This window comes from Lathyrus oleraceus, chromosome 1 (assembly GCF_024323335.1).
Source record: "Lathyrus oleraceus cultivar Zhongwan6 chromosome 1, CAAS_Psat_ZW6_1.0, whole genome shotgun sequence".
In the NCBI taxonomy this organism is placed as follows: domain Eukaryota; kingdom Viridiplantae; phylum Streptophyta; class Magnoliopsida; order Fabales; family Fabaceae; genus Lathyrus; species Lathyrus oleraceus.
Genome location: NC_066579.1, coordinates 157,007,020 through 157,028,895, shown reverse-complemented (window position 1 = coordinate 157,028,895; position 21,876 = coordinate 157,007,020). Strand labels below are relative to the sequence as shown.

The 21,876-nt window shown below is 32.4% G+C and overlaps 1 protein-coding gene across 3 annotated transcripts in view; it reads right to left on the bottom strand.

Moving 5' to 3' along the window:
• The window catches only part of LOC127123676 (cystinosin homolog), a 31,433-nt gene extending 19,492 nt beyond the window's left edge, over nucleotides 1–11,941 (bottom strand). Inside the window, exons 1-8 of one of the 3 annotated variants that reach the window (XM_051053881.1) lie at nucleotides 11,776–11,941; nucleotides 11,567–11,699; nucleotides 10,114–10,203; nucleotides 9,813–9,937; nucleotides 9,472–9,514; nucleotides 2,599–2,716; nucleotides 2,441–2,490; nucleotides 1,961–2,366 (exon numbers count right to left, since the gene is read on the bottom strand). In XM_051053881.1, coding sequence (XP_050909838.1) covers nucleotides 2,196–2,366; nucleotides 2,441–2,490; nucleotides 2,599–2,716; nucleotides 9,472–9,514; nucleotides 9,813–9,937; nucleotides 10,114–10,203; nucleotides 11,567–11,699; nucleotides 11,776–11,897 — 852 coding nt within the window. In that variant the 5' untranslated portion in view covers nucleotides 11,898–11,941 and the 3' untranslated portion in view covers nucleotides 1,961–2,195. Of the gene's footprint in view, nucleotides 1–1,960; nucleotides 2,367–2,440; nucleotides 2,491–2,598; nucleotides 2,717–9,471; nucleotides 9,515–9,812; nucleotides 9,938–10,113; nucleotides 10,204–11,566; nucleotides 11,700–11,775 lie in introns of those variants that run through there. The other 2 variants (XM_051053893.1, XM_051053889.1) reach the window with 2 other exon arrangements.
• Between the last annotated feature and the right edge of the window lie 9,935 nt (nucleotides 11,942–21,876).

Below are 21,876 nucleotides of genomic sequence, written 5' to 3'. Positions count from 1 at the left end.
TACAAAGAAGAAAACTAAATTTTCTCTAAAAGTTGTTTTTTCTTTCTTTTATCCAACCAACTATGCCCTGATAAAAGAGGAAGAAAATGGTTTTTCCCTCTCTCTCTCTCTCTCTCTCTCTCTCTCTCTCTCTCTCTCTCTCTCTCTCTCTCTCTCTCTCTCTCTCTCTCTCTCTCTCTCTCTCTCTCTCTCTCTCTCTCTCTCCTAACTCATGAAGTGGGATTTTGATGGAAAAAAAAACAACCCAAACACTCTCCTACAGTTGGCGTCGCGGGTTTGATCATTGGCTGGCTCCCTCACCTTATGCAATGATATATATATATATATATATATATATATATATATATATATATATATATATATATATATATATATATATACACACGGGTTTGGTTATTATAATCTTTAACTTATGTCTAAAATGCCCTTGGAGTGACTTTAGAATTACTTAAAATAAAATCAGAATGAACACATAGAAAAACTTATTAAATTATTACGAATGTTTTAACAAAATAAAATAAAAATAAGTAGATTTAAAATGAATAAAAGTTGGACGTAAAAATAAACTGTCTGCACCACAATGATCAGTGCAAAATAAATTTTTCAGAAACATACAAGTTTTTGTTAAATTTTGAAATAAAAAATATCCGGTTAAAACGCTCAGGCAAATCAAAATGTGACCAAAATAGTGGTTGAAAAAATCAAACGAGCATACCGGGTTAAACTACGTGACTTTGAGGATGTCTCTGACACTTCTTACTCTTCTGGTGATTTTTAAATTTCTGACCTTCTTCTCTTCTTAATAGGGTTGGCTCAGTGATGGCGACTTGGCTACCTTTTGACACAAGTTCTTGCACGGTGTTCCTTCGTGGAAGAACGTTATGTAGGCTTTCTTTTAGACGGAGAAGCGTCTCATTTGTTGTATTTGAATTCTATTTTTGAACGATGTTGTACATATTTTTCAACAATTCATTGGCGCCTTATATTCAGAGATTGACTCGCAACAGTTGAAAGTCAAGCAATGCTTATGGTTATATAGTTGGTGATGGTTTCAGAGGTCTGACCGGAGACATTGGATGAGGTCCTGCAATTTAAGGATATTGGAGTAGATTTGGATGCAACAAAGTGTGTTTATACCTGATCTACAACACTTTGAAGAGGAGGCAAAGACGTTCATTGATCGCTGCTTGAGCAACAGCGATATCAGTTGCGGTTTGGCGTAATGCGGCAGAAGAAGCAACTCTAGATTTAACAATTGCTGAAAAGTATGGAAGTTAAGAATCTGGAAATTCATATAATAAAAGTCTATATGCTACTTGATATGGTCGAACGCGATGAATATTCGTGTTCGATTTCGAGAACTCTTGATTTGATAAATTGAAAAGGCTTTCAACAGAAGAATCGAGGAGCAAACATGCAATTGTGGAAAATACGAGAATCAAAAATTGACTTCCACATATTGCGTCACTGTTTCATTACAGAACCTGAATTAGATAGAAAATCAGTGGTTACGAAGGACTTCAGTGAATATGAACTTCCAATACGATGGTTTCCCGAGCATTCATATCTTGGCAAAAAATTATATATATATATATATATATATATATATATATATATATATATATATATATATATATGTATATATATATATATATACCTTTATGTTGGTGTTGTTATTTAGATTTTGGTGTTTTCCGAGCATTCATATCTTAACAAAAATGAATATATATATATATATATATATATATATATATATATATATATATATATATATATATATATATATATATATATATATATATATTTTGGTGTCATTATTTAGATTTGAGTGTTTGTATTTCTTTTTTATGGTTCTCCGATCCACATCTCGGATTGATTAGTGAGTTCTTTTTGCGTTAGGAATCACTCTTTGCTCCTACAACTTTAAATTTGTTCCCCTTGTGCATGCTGTTTGATCAAATTATTTTCAATTTTTTCTTTACATTTCTTTACAAAATAGTTATTACAATCAAAGTGCATTAATGATTATTTTACAATAATTTTTAAAAAGATTTGAATTTAGTATCATAAAGTTACAAGCATAAGCTCTTACCATTAAAGTAAGACTTGAAATGCAATAGAGGAACTTTACCTGTACATGCTAAAACCATACAGGTGACTAATTCTATGTAGTGTGACCAAACTTAATTTCAAATTCAAACATTTTCAGCTGCATGCAGATTTGTTGCTAATGGCTGATTAAGAGACTTTATGAGGGGCTCTTTAACTTTGTCATTGAGTTTAGACATAGGAATTGATGGTGTTTTATTTGATGGATAAAGCACATAACGTTGACACATGAATATAATATCAAAGGAAAGGGACACCTAAAATTTTTAACATTAATTAATAATTGTGAAAAAAATCAATACTGAATAAATAAGAGGAGAAAAATGCATACCAGGGATAACAATACTTTGCCAAGGTTTCCAGAGAAATTCACCCAAGAATCTATGTGAATGACAAAAATAAAAATAAATAATCATTCATTATATCCATTGATGCATCAAGTTATTTCAAATGATAGTGTTTAAAGTGAATTTAAAAATAAAATCATACTTTGATCAACTGATTGTGTAACCATCTGAGCAAAGTTTGATATTCCTCCAATAAAATCTATCAACACATTTCCGATGCAAAATCCATCTGTGCTCTTTAACTTGAAGTTCATAACTGCCTGTATTTTGGGGTTTAACATCACAGTTACAATTCTATAATCTTGACCAAGATTTGCTTTGATGCATATTAACAAATTTATTAATGTAAAAATGTATGAAGTAAATAGGTCAACATTTAATTTAAAAAAAATACGTTTCTTTGAGTCAACAATCAAAATAGATTTATCAAAATGTATATAGTTAGGAATATAAGAGCTTAGGAATGAAAAATCATATAGGATAAAATACATATGAATTACCTATGCATGAGTATTAGTGTTAACATCTATAAGTTTCTCTCACAAGAATTACCATATTTCCCCTCTTTTTTTCATCTTAACAACAAAAGTGACAAAATACCATATTTATAATAACCCGAGATACTAATTGTCCATATTTCTAGGCCCGGTCAATGAACTTACTCAATCTTCTTTGAATTGTTGATATGTTTAATGAGCTTATCAAGATTAGAACCTCATCCTCATCATTAATATCCACCTCAATATTCTATAAGCTATCAATGATCTTGTAAAATAATGTCAATTCTACCTCAATGGATTTGTTATTTACCATTCCGAATGAGTAGAGTTATTGTTTCAGATTTAATATGTGAGGCAAAGACTTGGTCATATATAGTAATTAAAATTTTCTCCACATCAAGCCACATTCATCTCTCTCAAGACTTCCCTTAAATTCTCTCTAAGGCACAATATGATTGCACTTGTTGCCTTATCCACCATATCGGTCTTCTCTACTTCTATTAGGCACACAAGTATTAATGTCTCATCCTCCCATGCTTCTACAGATCTTTCATGAATTAATATTGTTTGCATATTCACTTTCCACAACCTAAAGATGTTGTATATGGAAAATATCTTTATATCCCATTTAGATATCATGAGAGTCGCTCATTAATGTAACTCATTTTCCCCATGATAGACTTCACTTGTTGCGAAATCTGATGATATATTAAGCATACCAAGAACTTTGATGTTTGGTGCAAGGAACGATGACAACTAAAATAAATTACCTCAAGAAAATTTAATGTACATATAGAGGATGTTAGAAAATCAAAACAAGCAAGAAGAATAAGATAAAAGACGAGTACAAAAGGATTTGTTTACTCAGTTCGATCAAATCGATATATTTTGGGAATAGGATTTCTCTCAAATTCACTATACTTCAAAATTTACAAGAAAATATAGTCTTCCAGTTTCAAGAACAAAATTTATTTTCTACCCAAGTGTTTCTCAATCTCTCTAACTCTTAATAAATGAATTACACAAACTCCAGATACTTATAAGTGTTGTTCTGAAAACGATGTTGGAATTACAAAGTATAATTTGTTTCTTGATTGATAAGAAACCCACAAGGATAAAAATGAAGAAAACAATAAGAACACAATGAAATTGGATATAAATTACTATTCTTTACTTTCTCTTCGAAACAAGATTACAAGTGTTACATAATAGCAAATAACCTCTCTCACCCTAATTAGGATTTGCATTATTGCAATGATGACAGACTAGTATGTTATTTATAAGAAAACTAGCATACTAACCTAATGGGCTTTTACACGCATACTCATTACACAAGTTAACTTAGAGAACAAACTAACTTAAACAATTGGGTATAACAAACACACCTAATTCAACGTGCTAACAATCCTAGCATACTTCGACTATAGCATGTGAACCGACTTCGACGATATGCTAAGATCTTGTCGAATTGTAGAACCAAGAAGATACCCTTTGACCATACTAGAGTTCGATCAAATATCTCACAAATCTCAACCTTGGAACAAACTCTATAAAATCAAGGGAACAAACTAGATTTCTTCATGCAGATTTATCAACTGCATACATTGGAAAAACTTGCAACTTGATAGTGTCTTAGTGATCATATCAGCAACACTATGATATGTCGAAATCTTTAGCACTTGGACTTCTCCATGCTCGATTACCCCTCTGACGAAATGCAGCCTCGCATCGATGTGTCTGGTTCGCTCATGATAGGCTGAATTCTTCGACAGGTGTATAGCACTTTGACTATCACATTTAACAGTGATAACTCGACCTTGAAGTTTTAGTTCCTTAGCAAAACCTTCAAGCTATAATGCTTCTTTAACAGCTTCAATAAGGGTGATATATTCCACTTCAGTGGTTGATAAGGAAACAACCTTCTGAAGTGTTGCTTCCCAACTGATTTCTATGCCAAACATAGTGAACACATATCCAGAAATAGAATTTTTGGAATCCAGGCAACCTGCATAATCAGAGTCAACATACCCTTCGATTTTTGCTTTACTATTTTCACCACATGCTCCACCATAAATCAGGACTCTGTTCAGAGACTCATTTATGTACCTTAGAATCTACTTCAATGCTTTCTAGTGAGCCTTTCCATGATTCGCCAAGTACCTTCTTACAAGACTTGTTGTATATGTTATGTCTGGTCTAGTACAGACTATAACATACATCAAAGAACCTAATATATTAGCATATGAGATGCTATTCATATAAGCTCCTTTGACCTCAGTACTGGGACATTGATTTGTACTCATCTTGAATTGAAGGTTTGTCGGAGTCACAATAGGCTTTGAATTCGACATGTCAAACTTGTCAAAAATCTTTCATATGTATGTCTCTTAAGATAAGCATAATTTCGACTGCTTTCTGTCTCTTCGGATGTCAATCCCAAGAATCTTGGATGCTGCTCGCAGATCCTTCATATTAAACTCCTTATTGAGTTCAGCCTTCACCTTCATTACATCCTCGATATTGTTTATTTCTATGATAATATCATCCACAGAAAGCAACAAAACAACAAATGAATTTCCAAGTCAAAATCTGAAGTAAAAACAGTGATCAAACTGACTTCTAATGAAACCTATGTGTGCCATGAACTTTTTGAATCTCCTATTCCACTATCACGGAGATTGTTTCAGTCCATATAAAGATCTATTCATGTTGCACACATAATCTTCCTTACCCTTATCTACATACCCTTCAGGTTGCCTCGTCAAGATTGTTTCATCTAGATCTTCATACAAGAAAGCAATTTTCACATCCATTTGTTCCAATTCTAGGTCGAATTGTGTCACTATGGAAAGTAACATTCGAATGGACCCATGCTTCACAACAGGAGAGAACACATCATTGAAGTTGACACCTTCTTTCTGAGTGAAACCCCTTGCGACCAATCTTGCCTTGTATCTCTTCGACGTCACTTCTTCGATTCCTTCCTTAACTTTGAAAATCCACTTACAACTGACTAACCTGGCCCTAGCAGGTTTCTTGATCAGTTCCCAGGTTTGTTTATCATGAAGAGACTTCATCTCATCATCCATGGACTTCAGCCATTCAGTCTTATTTCAACTCCTCATAACTTTATTATAGTATCTAGGTTCTTCATCTAGAACCCCACTTGCAGAGATTAAGGCATAAACTATGAGATATGCATACCCAAGTCTTTGAGGTGGCTTGATGACTCTTCTCGGCCTATATCTTGCCAATAAGTAGTCATAGACAGTTCCCTCATCTTAGACATCAGCTTCTGCTTCTTCTTCGACTTCATATGGGTTATGCACTTCAACATCACTATGCTCCACCTCAACAGGAATATATTCCTGTTCCAGCTCTTCTTCAGAGATCTTGGTACTTCGACCAACGTCATCACTTTTCTTGAACGTAATTCCTGGTTCATTGAAAACTACATCTCGATTGATGATACACCTCTTGTGACCTGACTCTAGGTACCATAACATATAAGCTTTTACTCCTTCAGGGTATCCTATGAACATCCATCTCAGAGCTCTAGGTTTGACCTTGTCTTTCCTAATATGAGCATAGGCTATACAGCCAAATACTTTAAGTTTATCGAGATCTTGTGGATGTCCTGACCAAACTTCTCCACGTGTTTTCATATCTAACACACTCGAAGGACATCTGTTTATCAGATATGCTATTGTCGAAACAGCCTCTGCCCAAAACACCATCTTTAACCCAACACTAGTCAAATGCATCTAACTCTTTCTAAAATGGTTTGATTAAACCTTTCAGAAAAACCATTTTGTTGGGGAGTACCTGCAGTAGTTTTGTGCCTTGAAATACCAGAGGCTGCACAAAAACTATTGAACGCCTTACTGTAAAATTCAATGCCATTTTCGGTTCTCAACCTTTTGCCCTTCCCGCTAGCCTGATTTTCTACCAGAGTGTTCCAACTTTTGAAGTTCTCAAAAGTTTCATCCTTAGTTTTCTGGACGAATACCCATAACTTTCTAGAATAATCGTCGACTATGGATAGAAAATACCTTGCTCCTGAATGTGATTGACACCTCGTAGACCCCTAAAGATACGCATGGATATATTCAAGGGATCCATGTGTTCTTTGTTTGCCTTTATTGAACTTCACTCTGCAAGATTTTCCAAGTACACAGGGTTCACAAAACTTCAGCTTTTCGACTTTCTCCCCACCAAGTAGATTTTGTTTCCCCAATTCGACCAGGCCCTTTTCACTGACATGGCTCAATCTCATGTGACAAATTTTTGTCTTCCGCAAATATTTCGTGGATGCAACATCTGCAGAACCACTGACAACTTCAACCTCAAAGGTTTATAAGCCTTGTTTCTTCACACCTCTTAGGACTTCCCTCGACCACTTCATGACTTTTAGAATACTTTTATTTCCTTGGAAAATATATCCTTTCTTGTCGAATTCACCAAGAGAAATCAAATTTCTCTTCAAAACAGGTACATACCTGACTTTAGTCAACAACCTTATTGACTCATCATGGAGTTTCAATCTCACATATCTAACACATGTAATCTTGCAAGCTTTATTGTTTCCAAAAAATACAAATAAATCATCTTGATCACATAGTTCCTCGAACAAGTATTTGTTTGGAGTCATGTGCCAAGTGCAACCTGAATCCATAATCCACTCTTTACTTGAGAGCCGCTTAAAACCACAAGAACATCAGATAAGTCGAAAACATCTTGAACAATGGATGGGTTGCCATTATCCTTACCTCCATGATCTTTCAGGCGTTCAGGGAACACTTTTCTTGTATGACCCTCTTTCTTACAATGATAACATTGAATACCAAATGCATCAACACTATAAGACTTCTACTGACTTTTACCCTTCTTCTTGTCGAACTTGCCATCTCTCTTTGTGAATTTCTCCTTAACCGGCAGACCTTCACCAGTCAAAGATGGCTTGTATTCCTTTCATTTGTTCAAATTCTTATAATACAAGACTGATTGAACTTCTTCAAAGGTCAGAGACTCTCTTCCATACAAGAGAGTTTATTTGAAGTGAGCATGCATTATAGGCAAAACACACAACAGTAACAATGCTTAATCTTCATCCTCGATTTTTACATCGATATTTTCTAGATCAAGAATCAGTTTATTGAACATATCCAACTGCTCAGCCAGAACTTTGTCCTCACTCATCTTGAATGAATACAGAGCTTGCTTCACGTAGAAGCGATTGACCAATGATTTGGTCATGTACAAATTTTCGATTTTCTCCTAAAGACCCGACATTTTCGTCTCCTTCGAAACTTGTCGAAGAACCTTATCACCAAAGCTCAATAAGATGGCGACGTGGACTTTCTCTACCATAGTCATTTTTTCTTTATCCTTTAACGCAACATCCATGGTTGTGGCTCTCTTCAACACTTCTAAATAACCCTGCTGAAGTAGTAGGGATTTCATCTTCAAGCGCCACAAATCGAAATCGTTCACTCCGGTGAACTTTTCAATCTCATACTTTATTAACGGCATTTTCTCTACGCTCACTGCACCAATTTGTTGTGAAAACGATGCCAGAATTATAAAGTCTAATTGGTTTCTTGATTGGTAAGAAACTCACAAGGATAGAAAAGAATAAAACAATAAGAACACAATGAAATTGGTTATAAATTATTATTTTTTACTTTCTCTTTGAAACAAGATTACAAGTGTTACAGAATAGCAAATAACATCTCTCACCCTAATTAGGATTTGCATTATTGCAATGATGAGAGACTAGTATAATATTTATAAGAAAACTAACATACTAACCTAATGGATTTTTACACACACACCAATTACACAAGTTAACTTAGAGAACAAGCTAACTTAAACAATTGAGCATAACAAATAGACTCAATTCGATATGTTAACAATTCTAGCATACTTTGACTACAACATGTAAATAGACTTCAACGACATGCTAAAGTCCTGTCGAATTATCGAACCAAAAAGCTATCATTCGACCATACTAGAGTTCGATCCAATATATCACAAGTGTTTTTCAGTCCCTTTGAATATCCTTAAAAACATACCAAATTCTTAGAAGAAATGAATCATAAATTTTTTTACCCTTATCTCTGTAAAGTTTCTCTCACTACTCATACTTCCCCTTAGACAACCAAAATATTGACCATTAAATATTATTGACATTGACTAACCATTGATTATTAACCAAACATTAACCGTTAAACAACATTTAACGAATGCTGACCACTTTTGATCGTTGAGCCATTCAACTCACCCAAAATAATCTCCTTTCACTTTGAGTTTTTTGACGCATACTTCAACAAAAGTAAACTCAACTTTTCAAAATTACTAAATTGAGTATAGCTTACGATAACAATAGTCCAATAACTTATATTAGATTAAATATAGTTCAACTTTACTAGTTCAACTTAACTTTTTAATTGTAAACTACTATATGCATATGACTTTTCAATTTAAGAAACATAATGAAAGAAATCAATTCTAACCTGTGGAATATATTTGATAGATGTCAGGAGTACTTGCATTGTGCTGCACAAAATATTCATTTCAATATTTAATAAGTTGAAATATAACCAAATATTTATTTTAATACAGATATTTAAAAACAAAAACAAAATACTGAATTTAAAATTTGAATCCTGATCACATATAACTAACAATCTCAGTTCATTACAAAGTGAAAACTATTATTTATTTTTTAAATTTGATGCTCTAATTTTAGATTCAAAAATTGGCTAAGGGAATATTTTATTTATCCGTTTACTTGTTTTTGTTAGAAGTTATTTATTTCTTTACAAAATATGATAGAAATAAAAATATATCTCACTTGAAGATAGAAACTAGCCAAAGCCATGAATTGGAAGGGAATGCTATGAAGAAACAAACTCCAACAGTTACCCACACCACAGTAATAATTCCGATTGTGATTTTTGATATTGATTGACTTCCTCGCTGCAGAAAATTTTAACAACATAGAAAATCATTAGGCACTAGCTTTCTATATATTATGTGATATGGTTGTGAGATTGTATTGAAGTTACATACAATTTAATAATAATAATAATAATAATAATAGTAATAATAATAATAAATCCAAAAAAATGATAATATTGATTGTAAAATAATACCTCGTATATAACAACTTGGAACAACAACACTAAGGTTATTAGAACAGCGTGAACTGAGAATGCAACGTCATTTACAGCTACTGGTATCATCTATGATAGAAAAGAATTTAAAATATCAATTACACACTTTCTTAAATGACGATATTACAAAGTATGTTGTCAAAACTGAGTTTAAATAATTTCAAAAACTATTTAAAAATTAAAAACTTGTGATTTTTTTTCCATTACTTTAAATAATATCTGGATTACTAACTTTCATGAATGAGTGCATGTTTAAATAAGTAGTACCTAACTCGTTTATGGTTGTTTCACATAAATTAAAACAGTTAAAAAGTTTTATTGAAAAATAATAAAAAGTTAATGAATAAAAATAATAATTTTATAAAACTATCTCTATTTATTATTAATTATTATAAATAATTAGTTATAATTAATTAAAGGGAAATAAACTTGTGAAATTTAACATATTTCCAAACACAGTTAATGATTTTGGATTCAAACATGAACATACATACGTACACAAAAGTTTTGGAACATGATACATTTCTCACAGCTGGCACATTAATGTATTATTGGTGGTTGGTATATTTTTTTGGAGTTGTATCATTTTGGGAAGCACTTTTTAAGGATACTTAATAAAAAAAAATTATGTAAAAATTAACTATTCTAATTTCTAATATATTGGATATATCTATTTCCAAAAAAATTTACTACTTTAAACTCTTAAATAAATTAAGTCCTTGGTTGCTTTAAGATGCAATTACAACTTAAAAATTAAGTATTTCCTCCATCTTTTTAATCATAAAAATATGTTTCTCAATCAAAATTAAATAAAAAATGTTAAATGTACTATATTCAAACAATTAAAAATATTTGTTGTTTATTCTATAAATCAGTTTAATTAATAATCATGCAAATATATCCGATTGCAAGAGGGTGCAAATTTAAATTTAGATGATGAAATTTTGAACTAGTGGAAATCTAGTCATAAACAAAAAAATAATAATTGACATGGGAAGTTTTTTATCCTTTAATTTATATACAGATTTAAAAATTAATTAAAATTGTTTAAAGAAATTAAGTTTTTATTAAATTATATTAAAACAATTAAAGTATTGTTTGTCAATGTCAGCTAAATTATTTATTTTAGTTCCCTACGTTACTTTTTCATTGTGGTGGGGCACTAATTTAAGATATTTTATTTTAGAAAGATACTATTAGTCTACTAAATTAAAAAAAAAACTTGTGGCCTAGGAAAGCTTTTTGTCCTTTAATTTTTTTAAAGTTTAATATACAATCTTATAATTGACAAATTTAAAAGAATCAATTCTACTGTTTATGAAGTTGCAAAATAAGACGAAGATGGAAGAAAAAAAAGTGATGAATCCCCAAAATAAACAACTTAAGTGTGTCAAAACTCCGATTACAGTGGACTCAATTTCGAAATGAATACCTGATCAAAGCCATACTTTTTGTGGTATTGAAACTGAACCGTAGAACTGAAGTACAAAGAGGCGTTGTAGATAAGGTATAAGGTTTGTTTGGAGTTGTTCAGTAGCAGATAATTGAAGTTCAAACCAACCACACTGCAATTTTACAAGTGAACAAACTTATTTTCAAGAGAGAAGATAAAATAATGAGATTAAAGAGAAAATTGAATACCTTTTTCTTGAGAAGTTCATGAAAAGTTGAGGGTAGAAACTAGTAGACCAAGCCACAAAAGCAATCCATCCAAACACACTATATTCTACTTTAAGAATATCAGAGTTCCATGAAGTTTCCATCTTATCAAATGAGGTATCCTCCCCATTCAACAAGCATATATATATATATATATATATATATATATATATATATATATATATATATATATATATATATATATATATATAGATAGATATATTTTGAAAAAGAATTACAAGTGTGATTAGTGTAGAAAAATTTCACATTAATTAGAAATGTTATACTTTGAGTATTTATAATGGAGAACTCCTACCTTTATTATTTTAAAATTTTAAATTAATATAAGATGGGTCTCTCACAAAAGAAATGTATTGTTCTTAAAACCAGATTTAAAATATAAAATGTTTTCTTGTGTTGAAAAGAGTTATTATCAATACAAACAAAAGTCTTTGTTCCGTATTCTATTGAACTTACTTTTTGATGATAGGATAGCCAATGAAATTGATATCTCAAATTAATTCATGATAAGACCAATCACTTATTTTATTTTTAAAAAAAATTAAAGACAACTCTATCCAAATTAAGTATTTTTTAAAAGAAAACTTAAGAAAAAATTATAACCTATTAAAAGTAATATTAATAACTATTTTGCAATTATATAGGAAGAATGGAACATTGACAATAGTTTTATTGTCTTTATTTGAGCAAAAATTATCTTTTATGGAACTCACCCAACATGCTAGGATGTCTTTTTTGATATCAATTTAAATTCTATTTTTAAGAGAATACATTTTGAACTCGATTCTTCGACAATCGGTTCGACAAGATACACCAGAACCATTACAATAATAAGTACTAGATGATGGAGTAGAAAAATAATAATAACATAGTCAATTATTTATCTAGTTCGGTGAAACCTCGCCTGGGGGTTGAGTCCACAATCCAAAAAAGGAAATTCACTATTAGTAGCTTAGTATAATTAGACTTACAAACAACAATAAATCTTATGTTATTCATTGCCTCTTCCTAACCCTACCCAATGACTTTCTATTTAGATTCCCCTAAATATGAGAATCTATTCTCTACCTCATAACTCGTGATAAGAGATAACAATCACTAGACCCTAGTGATCAACTTTAATCTAACAAGATGGATGATGTTGAATATTACAACTCAATTAGATAAATCTTATATGCCAAGTTACTGAAACATAGAGATGTACATAACAATGTTAAATTTATAACTTAACTAGACAAACCTTCTATGCCAAGTTACTGAAACATTGAGGCGTACATAAAAATAATAAGGACTCTTGTAAACCCTAACACTCTAAAATATTCAATGTGAATGTTTATCTTCCAATGTAGATTTGAGCTTTTTATATAGCAAATAACTCTGTGCTTTTTCCATATGGATCTGCAATTATTTTTGTCCAAAATCTTTGCACAATTTGTTGGATACTTGATTTTCTCTTTAAATATCACCAACCAAAAGATATGATTTGGTTTGTTACAAATTCAAATTTAAATCTCTTTTAAATCTAATTTGATCTTCACAACTGTCCAATAAATCATATAATCATATTGTTAAACCAATAGCAATAAAACATAAATGAATATTCTCAAAAGATTCTTGTAAAACGTAGCAATCTGGGACTTGTTGCACAAGGCATATATGTCATACCAACATGCTGGAGCATCGAGCCCAACATGTGTCCCGTTTGCAGTTCCATATAACTTTAGCAAGATAGACTGATCCGCTGTCGCACACGGGTCAAAAACGAGTAATAAAATATAGTAAACGGGAAGCGACACCTCGAGTATGTATCGCAAGGATTCTTGTATTATTCTTAACCTAATGAAATCGATTTAAGGGGGGTTTATGTTTTAGTGGTCGATTTAGAAAACAAAGCAAAAAAAATGATTAAAATAAGCGATTATAAAATAAGTCAATCTACTGTTTTCGGCTTCCGGCTAATCATTGGTTTTTACCTACCAATTCCCTAAACGGCTTCGATCTCTATTCGATTCAAATTCGATTGACAAGCGCAATAGATATATGACAGATTTATATTCCTATATTCCGAATTAAGAAAACGGATAAATACAATCGTGAATTAAGCAAACACGATTTACAAACGCAATTTAACGACAAAGCGACGAAAATGGCGATTAATAGTTAGAAATGCAATCATACGAATTTAATCAAAACCATTCCACAAATTACAGATTAAGCAAATAAAATTTCATAGAATAGAATTGAAAGAGAATGAAATTAAATTGATAGAATAAAAACCTCAAAGCCTTGGAAATTCGGTTACAGCAGATTGACTCTAGGAGATTAGTTCCTCTTCATGATCGCACAAAAGCAAAAAGTTATGGTGAATAATATGTGTTTGCTACAGTACCGCGACTTCCTTTTAAACAGAATAAGAGTTTCACTAATAATTCAAACTGGGCCGGAAAACCTAAATTCGGCCCAACAAATGGCCCAAAAGAAAATATTTCCTAAAGTACGAAACTTCAACGAATTATTTGAGACGTTTGCACTCCGAATCAGCTTCTGACTTCTTCATAAAAGTCGTAGCTCTTTCTCTTATCTTTCCAACTACTGGTAGCACGCCTCGATCCGGTACTCCTAACTCCAGTTATGAATTTATTCGTGCAGACTGCTAATGCTGAAAATAAACTGCGAAAAACAAATAAGTGTAAAAATAAGATAAATTATAAAAACACATTAAAAGGGAAAAATAACCAAACTAAAACATGGAAATGCATAACTATAAATATAGAAGAATGTGCATCAAAATACACTGATCATAGACCAATCTTGATTGCTTGGACACTTCTCCAAGGTGTTGTTTCTTTTAAATGCAGTCAATCCAATAGGAACAACAATATCAATATGCTTACTTATCCCATGTGCAATGGAGTTCTTAGCAAGATTTATAGCAAAAACACTATCAACCATGAGCGTTATATCGTCACCCTCTTTGCTGCCTAACACCTTCAATAGATTCTTCAACCACACGACTTAGCACGCATACAACGAAACTGCAAAGTACTTAGCCTCGTGAGAAGATAGTGCCACTGTCGGTTCCTTCTTTGAACACCAAGAGATTGGTGTTTCTCTGAATATAAAGATGTATCAAACTGTAGATTTTATATCATCTTTATCTCCACACCAGTTGGAATCGGTATATCCAACTAAATTTCACCTTTTTCCATTTTCCATTGCGGGAAACAGAATTCCATAGCCAATAGAACCTTTGACAAATCATAGAATCCTCTTGAATGCTTCCAAGTTAGAAACCTTTAATCTCTCCATGAATTTGCTCACAATATCGACACTAAAATGCCTAATACAGTCGCATATTATACAAATAATACAAGGATCCAAGCAACCTCTGATACTGAATTGGATTAACATCTTGCTCATCCTCATTCTTTGAAAATTACAACATCGATTCAAGCAGAGTAATGACATCATTATAATGCTCCATTTCAAACTTCTTCAAAATCTCAAGCGCATACCTTCTTTGGTGCATGAGCAGTCCCTTCTTGGACTTGTAAAACTCAATACCAATGAAGTATGTCATGATTCCTAGGTTAGCAATCTTAAAATATTTCATAAGCTCGCCCTTGAACTTAGAAATTCACCTTTCATCGTTGCTCGTAATCAACAAATTGTTTATGTAGAGAGATATGACCCTTCATTTGCATCCTTCTTACATATACACCATGTCTGAAAACACATTTATTGAAGCCTTTCTTATTTAAGAAATCATATAACCTCTTGTTCCAAGCTCTTGGAGCTTGTTTCAAACCGTACAACTCTTTCTTCAATTTATAGAACTTCGATTATTGGGTTTTCACAACAAAACAAGGGGTTGTTCTACATAAACCTCTTATTCAAGAAGTATGTTCAAAAACTCAGATTTGATGTCCATTTAATAAATGGACCAATTATTGTTGTTTACAATCCTAACAACCAACATGATGGTTTTAATTCTAGCCACCGGTGCAAATACTTCTTCAAAGTCTACGCCTTCTCTTTGCAAAAATCTCTCTGCAACTAATTAAGCCTTATGCTTAACTATTTCACCCTTGAAATTTTCCTTCACTTTGTACACCCATATTACACCAATTTTATTCTTTCCTCCCAGTAGATCAACTAGTTCCCATGTCTTGTTCTTTTCAATCAATTACAGTTCCTCCTTCATATCACAAATCCATTTAGGATCACTCAAATCCTCCTTCATTTTAATAGGTAGGACTCGACCATAAGTAAAAAATGGACTAAATCACATCGTAATTGATTTCGTTATCTTGGAACAACTCACAATCTTGGAGTCTTGCAGGAAAATCTCTTTGTCTTGTTGATCTCCTCACATTATCTTCCATTCGGGCTTCAACATGGGTTGGTTATGTACCTTCCAGCATTGTAGGAACTAACTTTTCACTAGTGTAACCGGTTGACAGATTATGACAACTGGTTGAACTCTGTTGTAGCAACTTAATTTTGTTGAAAAAGACATCTTTGTTGATCATAATTATTCTGCTTGTTGCAGCATACATTTTGTAACCATCGGTAGAGTGATACCCTACAAGTATCATCTACTATCTTTTCTCCTTAAGCTTGTTTCTAAGTTGACCTGGTACGTTTCGATACACCATCAAGACAAACACTCTCAAGTGACTCATGTTTGGTTTCAATTCAGATCAAGCTTCTTTCTGTGATATCTTCTCAAACTTCTTTGTTGGACTCATATTCAACAAATACGCAGTCGTGGACACCGCTTCTCCCCATAACTCTTTTGGAAAGTTCTTCCCTTTTAACCTGCTTCTCACCATGTTCATGATCGATATATTCTTCCTTTTAGAAACACCATTTTGTTGTGGTGTATAAGATGGTAATAACTCATGTATTATGCCCTCTTGATTACAAAACCTTCCAAAGTCATTTGAGACATATTCGCCTCCACCATCTGTTTTAAGAACTTTGAGTTTGTGACCGCTTTTCATTTCAACCATGGAGTTGAACTTCTTAAACACTTCAAGCACCTCACCCTTTCTCTTAATTAGGTACGTCCATATTTTCTACTATGATCATCAATGAATATAACAAAATATATATTGCCACCAATGGAATCAACTTACATCAGCCCACACACATCCGAATACACCACCTCAAGGTGACACATGGTTCTACTACATTGATCCTTGCTGAATTTCCCTTATCTTTCTTTACATGCACACATTCTTCACAAGTTTTAGCTGGTATGTTGATAAATGGTAGTCCCTTTCACCATTCCATTCTTTTGCAAGGCATTGAGATCTCAAATATTAAGATGCCCAAGCCTATAATTCCATATCCACTCTTCTCGACTAGCCAATGTATCAAGACATATATGCTCCATAACCTTCAATTCAACCTTGAAAGTTCTATTGGGAGCCATATAAGCCTTTAGGACCAAAACCTTGTTTGCATCCATAACATGTAGCACGTTTCTCTCCATATGAATCTTGTAACCCTTCTCAAGAAATTGACCAATACCTAAAAGATTACATACATCACATTCTTTATCAAAGAATGTCTATCGCCCCTTTCTCTCAATCGATACATCATTGATCCCTTTCGTCGCTAGTGTGGTATTATCCGCGAACTTAACCTTATTCTTCACGGAATAATTGATTGTAAAAAAACAATCTTTCTTCCCCGACATATGTGTTGAACACCCGAAGTCCAAATACCATTTAGCGCTACACTGCACTGCTTCTTTCAAAGTTAGCATGCATTTTCTTCAACATGTAACCGGTTGGCATAAAATTGCAATCGCTTACACTCTGGTTCTGCAATGTTTTTCAAATTTTTGTTGTTGTTGTCTTTTAACATATTGTTGTTGCATTCTCCTTGTGTGATTATGACCAATAGTGTGTTCTTATCATCAAACTCTTGTCTCACAACTCTAGCATCATATTCTTGTTGGCATTGCACTTTCTTGAAAAATGACCAAGCTTTGACAATTATAGCACTACATAATTCTCTTGTCAACCATCCTTCTTCCTCCTCTTCCTCTTAGATTTCCTCCTCTAGAGTTGTTTGATCTAGCACCCTTATTGCCACTATTTTCACCCTTTTGGAATGTTAAATTCTTGAAATTTTGGATCCTCTTCCACCAAAATTCGGAAAGTTCCCTCTCTACCTTTGCTCATGGGCCACTTTCCCTTCGTCTTCTTGTCTCTCTCATTAAAACGGGCTTGTAAAGCAATCTCCGTCTTTTCCTTATCAACATTCTTTTCCTCTATTCTCTGCTCATGCGCCTCAAGAAAGCTTTGCAGCTCCTCTTTTCTCATTGTCATAAGATCCTTCAATTCTTCAATTGCAACCACTATATTGTCAAATCTTTGTGTTAAAGAATGCAATATTTTTGCGATAATATATTGCCATGTGTTTGTTTCTCCACGTGCCTTTACTTGGTTCACCAATCGAGTAATTCTCGTCTTAAAATCATTGATGGTCTTCTTCTCCTTTATTTCAATCAACTCAAGCTATCTTTTGTGAGTTTGTTACCTCACAACCTTCGCCTTGTCAGCTCCTACATACATCTTCCCCAGATTTCCCACGCTTGCTTCGATGATTTGCAATCACCAACCTTCTCGAAATTATTTGAATCAACACATTGATGGATACAAAATAGCGCCTTGTAATCTTTCATCTTCTTTTCCTTATGCTTAGACTGTTGTGTATCTGTTGCACCTTCTAGTGTACTTACCTCGTTCTTGATCACTTCGAGAACATTTTGATAGTCAAACAACACTTTCATTTATTTGTACCACTTGCCATAATTTTTCGCATCGAGAGTTAGGTGATTTGCAGGAATTACTTCATTGGAGACAGAAGTCATGTTTGCACACTAGGTGTTTGATGGATAGAATTAGACTCTTGATGCCAAATGTTAAAACTTGAAACGACAAGGTTGGTGAATAATTGAGTGTGGAGAGGGAGAGAGTGAGAGATAATGAGAGAGACAATGATAGTCGATGGTGAAGATATGTGGATTTATTCATTCATAAGATACTCAAAGGGTATATATGCAACAATACAAAATGAGATACAATTATCAAATAAATAAAACAGAAAACTCCCACATGAACTGGTTGTCATATTATGTCGACCAATTACATATAGTTATTGACTCAGTTTTATGCTAAAAATTCCAAGTATAATGGTTAGCATAAACATGTAACCCGTTACATCCACGTGAATAAACCTTTTCTCTTAACACTCCTCCTTCAAAGATCTTCTTGCCTAAAAAAATTTGGTGAAAAAAACTACCAACTACTCCATAAAAATTCCAAAATTCTATCAAAAATCTCATTTAACATAAATGAGATCAAAACGAAATTAATACAAAGATAAAATCTATAAAAGACATTTTTAATTTCATATCTAATATAATATCTTTAATGAATAATAAAATAAAAAGTTCAAATGCTAATAAGAGCCACTAAATAAACATACATAAAAAATTAAAACAATACTAATATAAGTTATAAATTAAGTTAAATAATTAAATATAAATTCTATATTCTATAACACATCCCCTTTTAAATATTTCAACTCATTTTGCCCCTATATTCTATAGTTAATACTAATACTATTGACTTAGAACATATTCATATTATGTGAAAAAAATATTGGTTTTTTAAAAATTGTTTAAATATAATAATAATAATAATAATAATAATAATAATAATAATAATAATAATAATAATAATAATAAATCCAACAAATAGTGATATTGATTGTGAAAGAGTATCTCGTATATAATAACTTGCAACAACGACGACGTGGTCATTAAAACAGCGTCTGTTGAGAATGCAACTTTGCAGCTACTTTCTTAAATGAAGACTTTACAAAGTATGTTTTCAAAACTGAATTTAAATAATTTCAAATAGCATTTAAAAACAACAAAAAAATGTGTTTTTTTTATTACTTTATATAACTAAAATAGTAGTTATCTCGATTAATAACTTTTCATGAATTATAATTAAATATGAGGAGTTCCTAAGTGCATGTTTAAGTAATCTTTGACATGTCCAAACTGAATAATTTGTTGTATAGTGATTTTGGATTCAAATATAAACAGCCATGTGTACTTAAAAGTTTCGGATTGGCACATTAATGTATTATCGGTGGTGGGTACGTTTTTTTTTGTAGTTATTCAAAACGGGAACAAATTAAGGCGTTACTTAAAAGATGATGTGTAAAATAAGTGTTGGTGTCTTTAGTTCCTAAAGTGCTAGTGCCATGGTTTCTTGAGTTTCAAAATAGTGCTCTTTGAAGATATTTATTTTGATTCCGTGGTTATGTTTAATTATTATTTTAAAAATATTATTAGTCAGGTTGCTACATTCATATTAAAAAAATATTCTTTATTAATTAAGAATATTTCAATAGTATGAGAATAACCTTCAAATGCTCCACAAGACAGACTTTAAAATTTGACATCATGGATACAATTATGAATTGAATTGACAACAACTTTATCATTGTTGTCTTTTGTCTCCATTATCGTTTCCCTTGACAACAACTCACGTGCCTCCGATTATAGGGGTGGTAAAATGAGTCGTAGTGTTTAGTTGGTCTGCACACCTGCTAAAAAATGGTGGGTTGAGTATGGATTTTGCGCCCACCTACGTGTTCAACCCGTCCAGTTTTAAACCCGTTATGTCTTAAGTTTGTCAAGAAAAGGGATCGATTGATCTGTCAACTCACTAACCTAATTATCAAACACTCAAAATATTTATTTGATTTGATTTGAACTATGTTTTGTAATATTTGTTGATGATTATGTTTTCTGCATTTATTTGTGAATATATGTAATACTTTTTAAAGTAAAAATTGTTAAAAAGATGATTTATAAAAAATAAGTGAAAAATCTAATTAAAATGTAAAAATAACTTATTAATCTATTAGAAAAATAAAATATAAATAAATAACTAAATAGGCGGACCACCAATCCACCACCTTGGCGGGGCGGGCTATATTTTTAAGTCCAAATTTATTTGGCGGGCTTGTCCGCCCCACCCTTTTTTTTTGCGGACTTAAGGTGGGGCGGGGCGGACAACCCGTTTTGTCACCCCTACCTCCAACGAACCAACCAAAATTTCCAATTTCAAGGTTTCAGGATTGTTCGATTCTTGAATGACTACGATAACGTGATCAAAGTGAGAAGTCAACGTATGCATTATCTTCTCCATTATCATCTTATCAGTTAAGACTTCATCACAATATTTCATGAGATGGATAAAGTTTTGCACCTTCGAGATATAGCCTGCAATCTTTTCCAGCTTCTCCCATTTGCAGTAACTCATACTTCCTTCGCAGTGCCTGCAACTTAACACTTTTAACCTTCTCACCATCTTCGTAATACTTGACAAAAATATCCTACATCTCGTTTGCTAATTCAGCATTAGAAATCCGATCAAAATTCGCATCATCTACCATAGATGGAATACATAACGCAATTGTTAGACGATAGGAAACGATCTAGAGGGGGAGTGAAAAGGTCCCAAGTTAAAAACCTGAACACAAATTGTTTTGAAATTTTTTATAGCGGAAGTGACCCGAATCGAGCTGTCTAACCAAACCGCTATCGAAAACCTCAGATATGCGTAATTACAATAAAAGTATGATAATAAGTACAAATTTGATCAACAAACTTTCAACCACAACCAGCTGAATGCTATACTACAAGTAAAGACTATTCCCAATGATAAAATACACAAAAATGCAATTGAGTCGAAGTATCGAACATTTTGTGTGCAATCGATTTCGTTTGGAAAATTGTATGGTTTTATTGATCTTCAAATCTAAACACAATCTAATAGAATGTGATCACCTCAACATATCCTCTTTCAAAAGGTTATAAAAAATTTAGCCAAACATATTGATTGCACAATCGATGAATTCAACAATTTGCAAATGAAATGTAAAAGAGAGAGAGGGAGAGAGGGAGAGAGAGAGAGAGAGAGAGAGAGTACACAAGGATTTTTTTAGACAGTTCCCTAATCA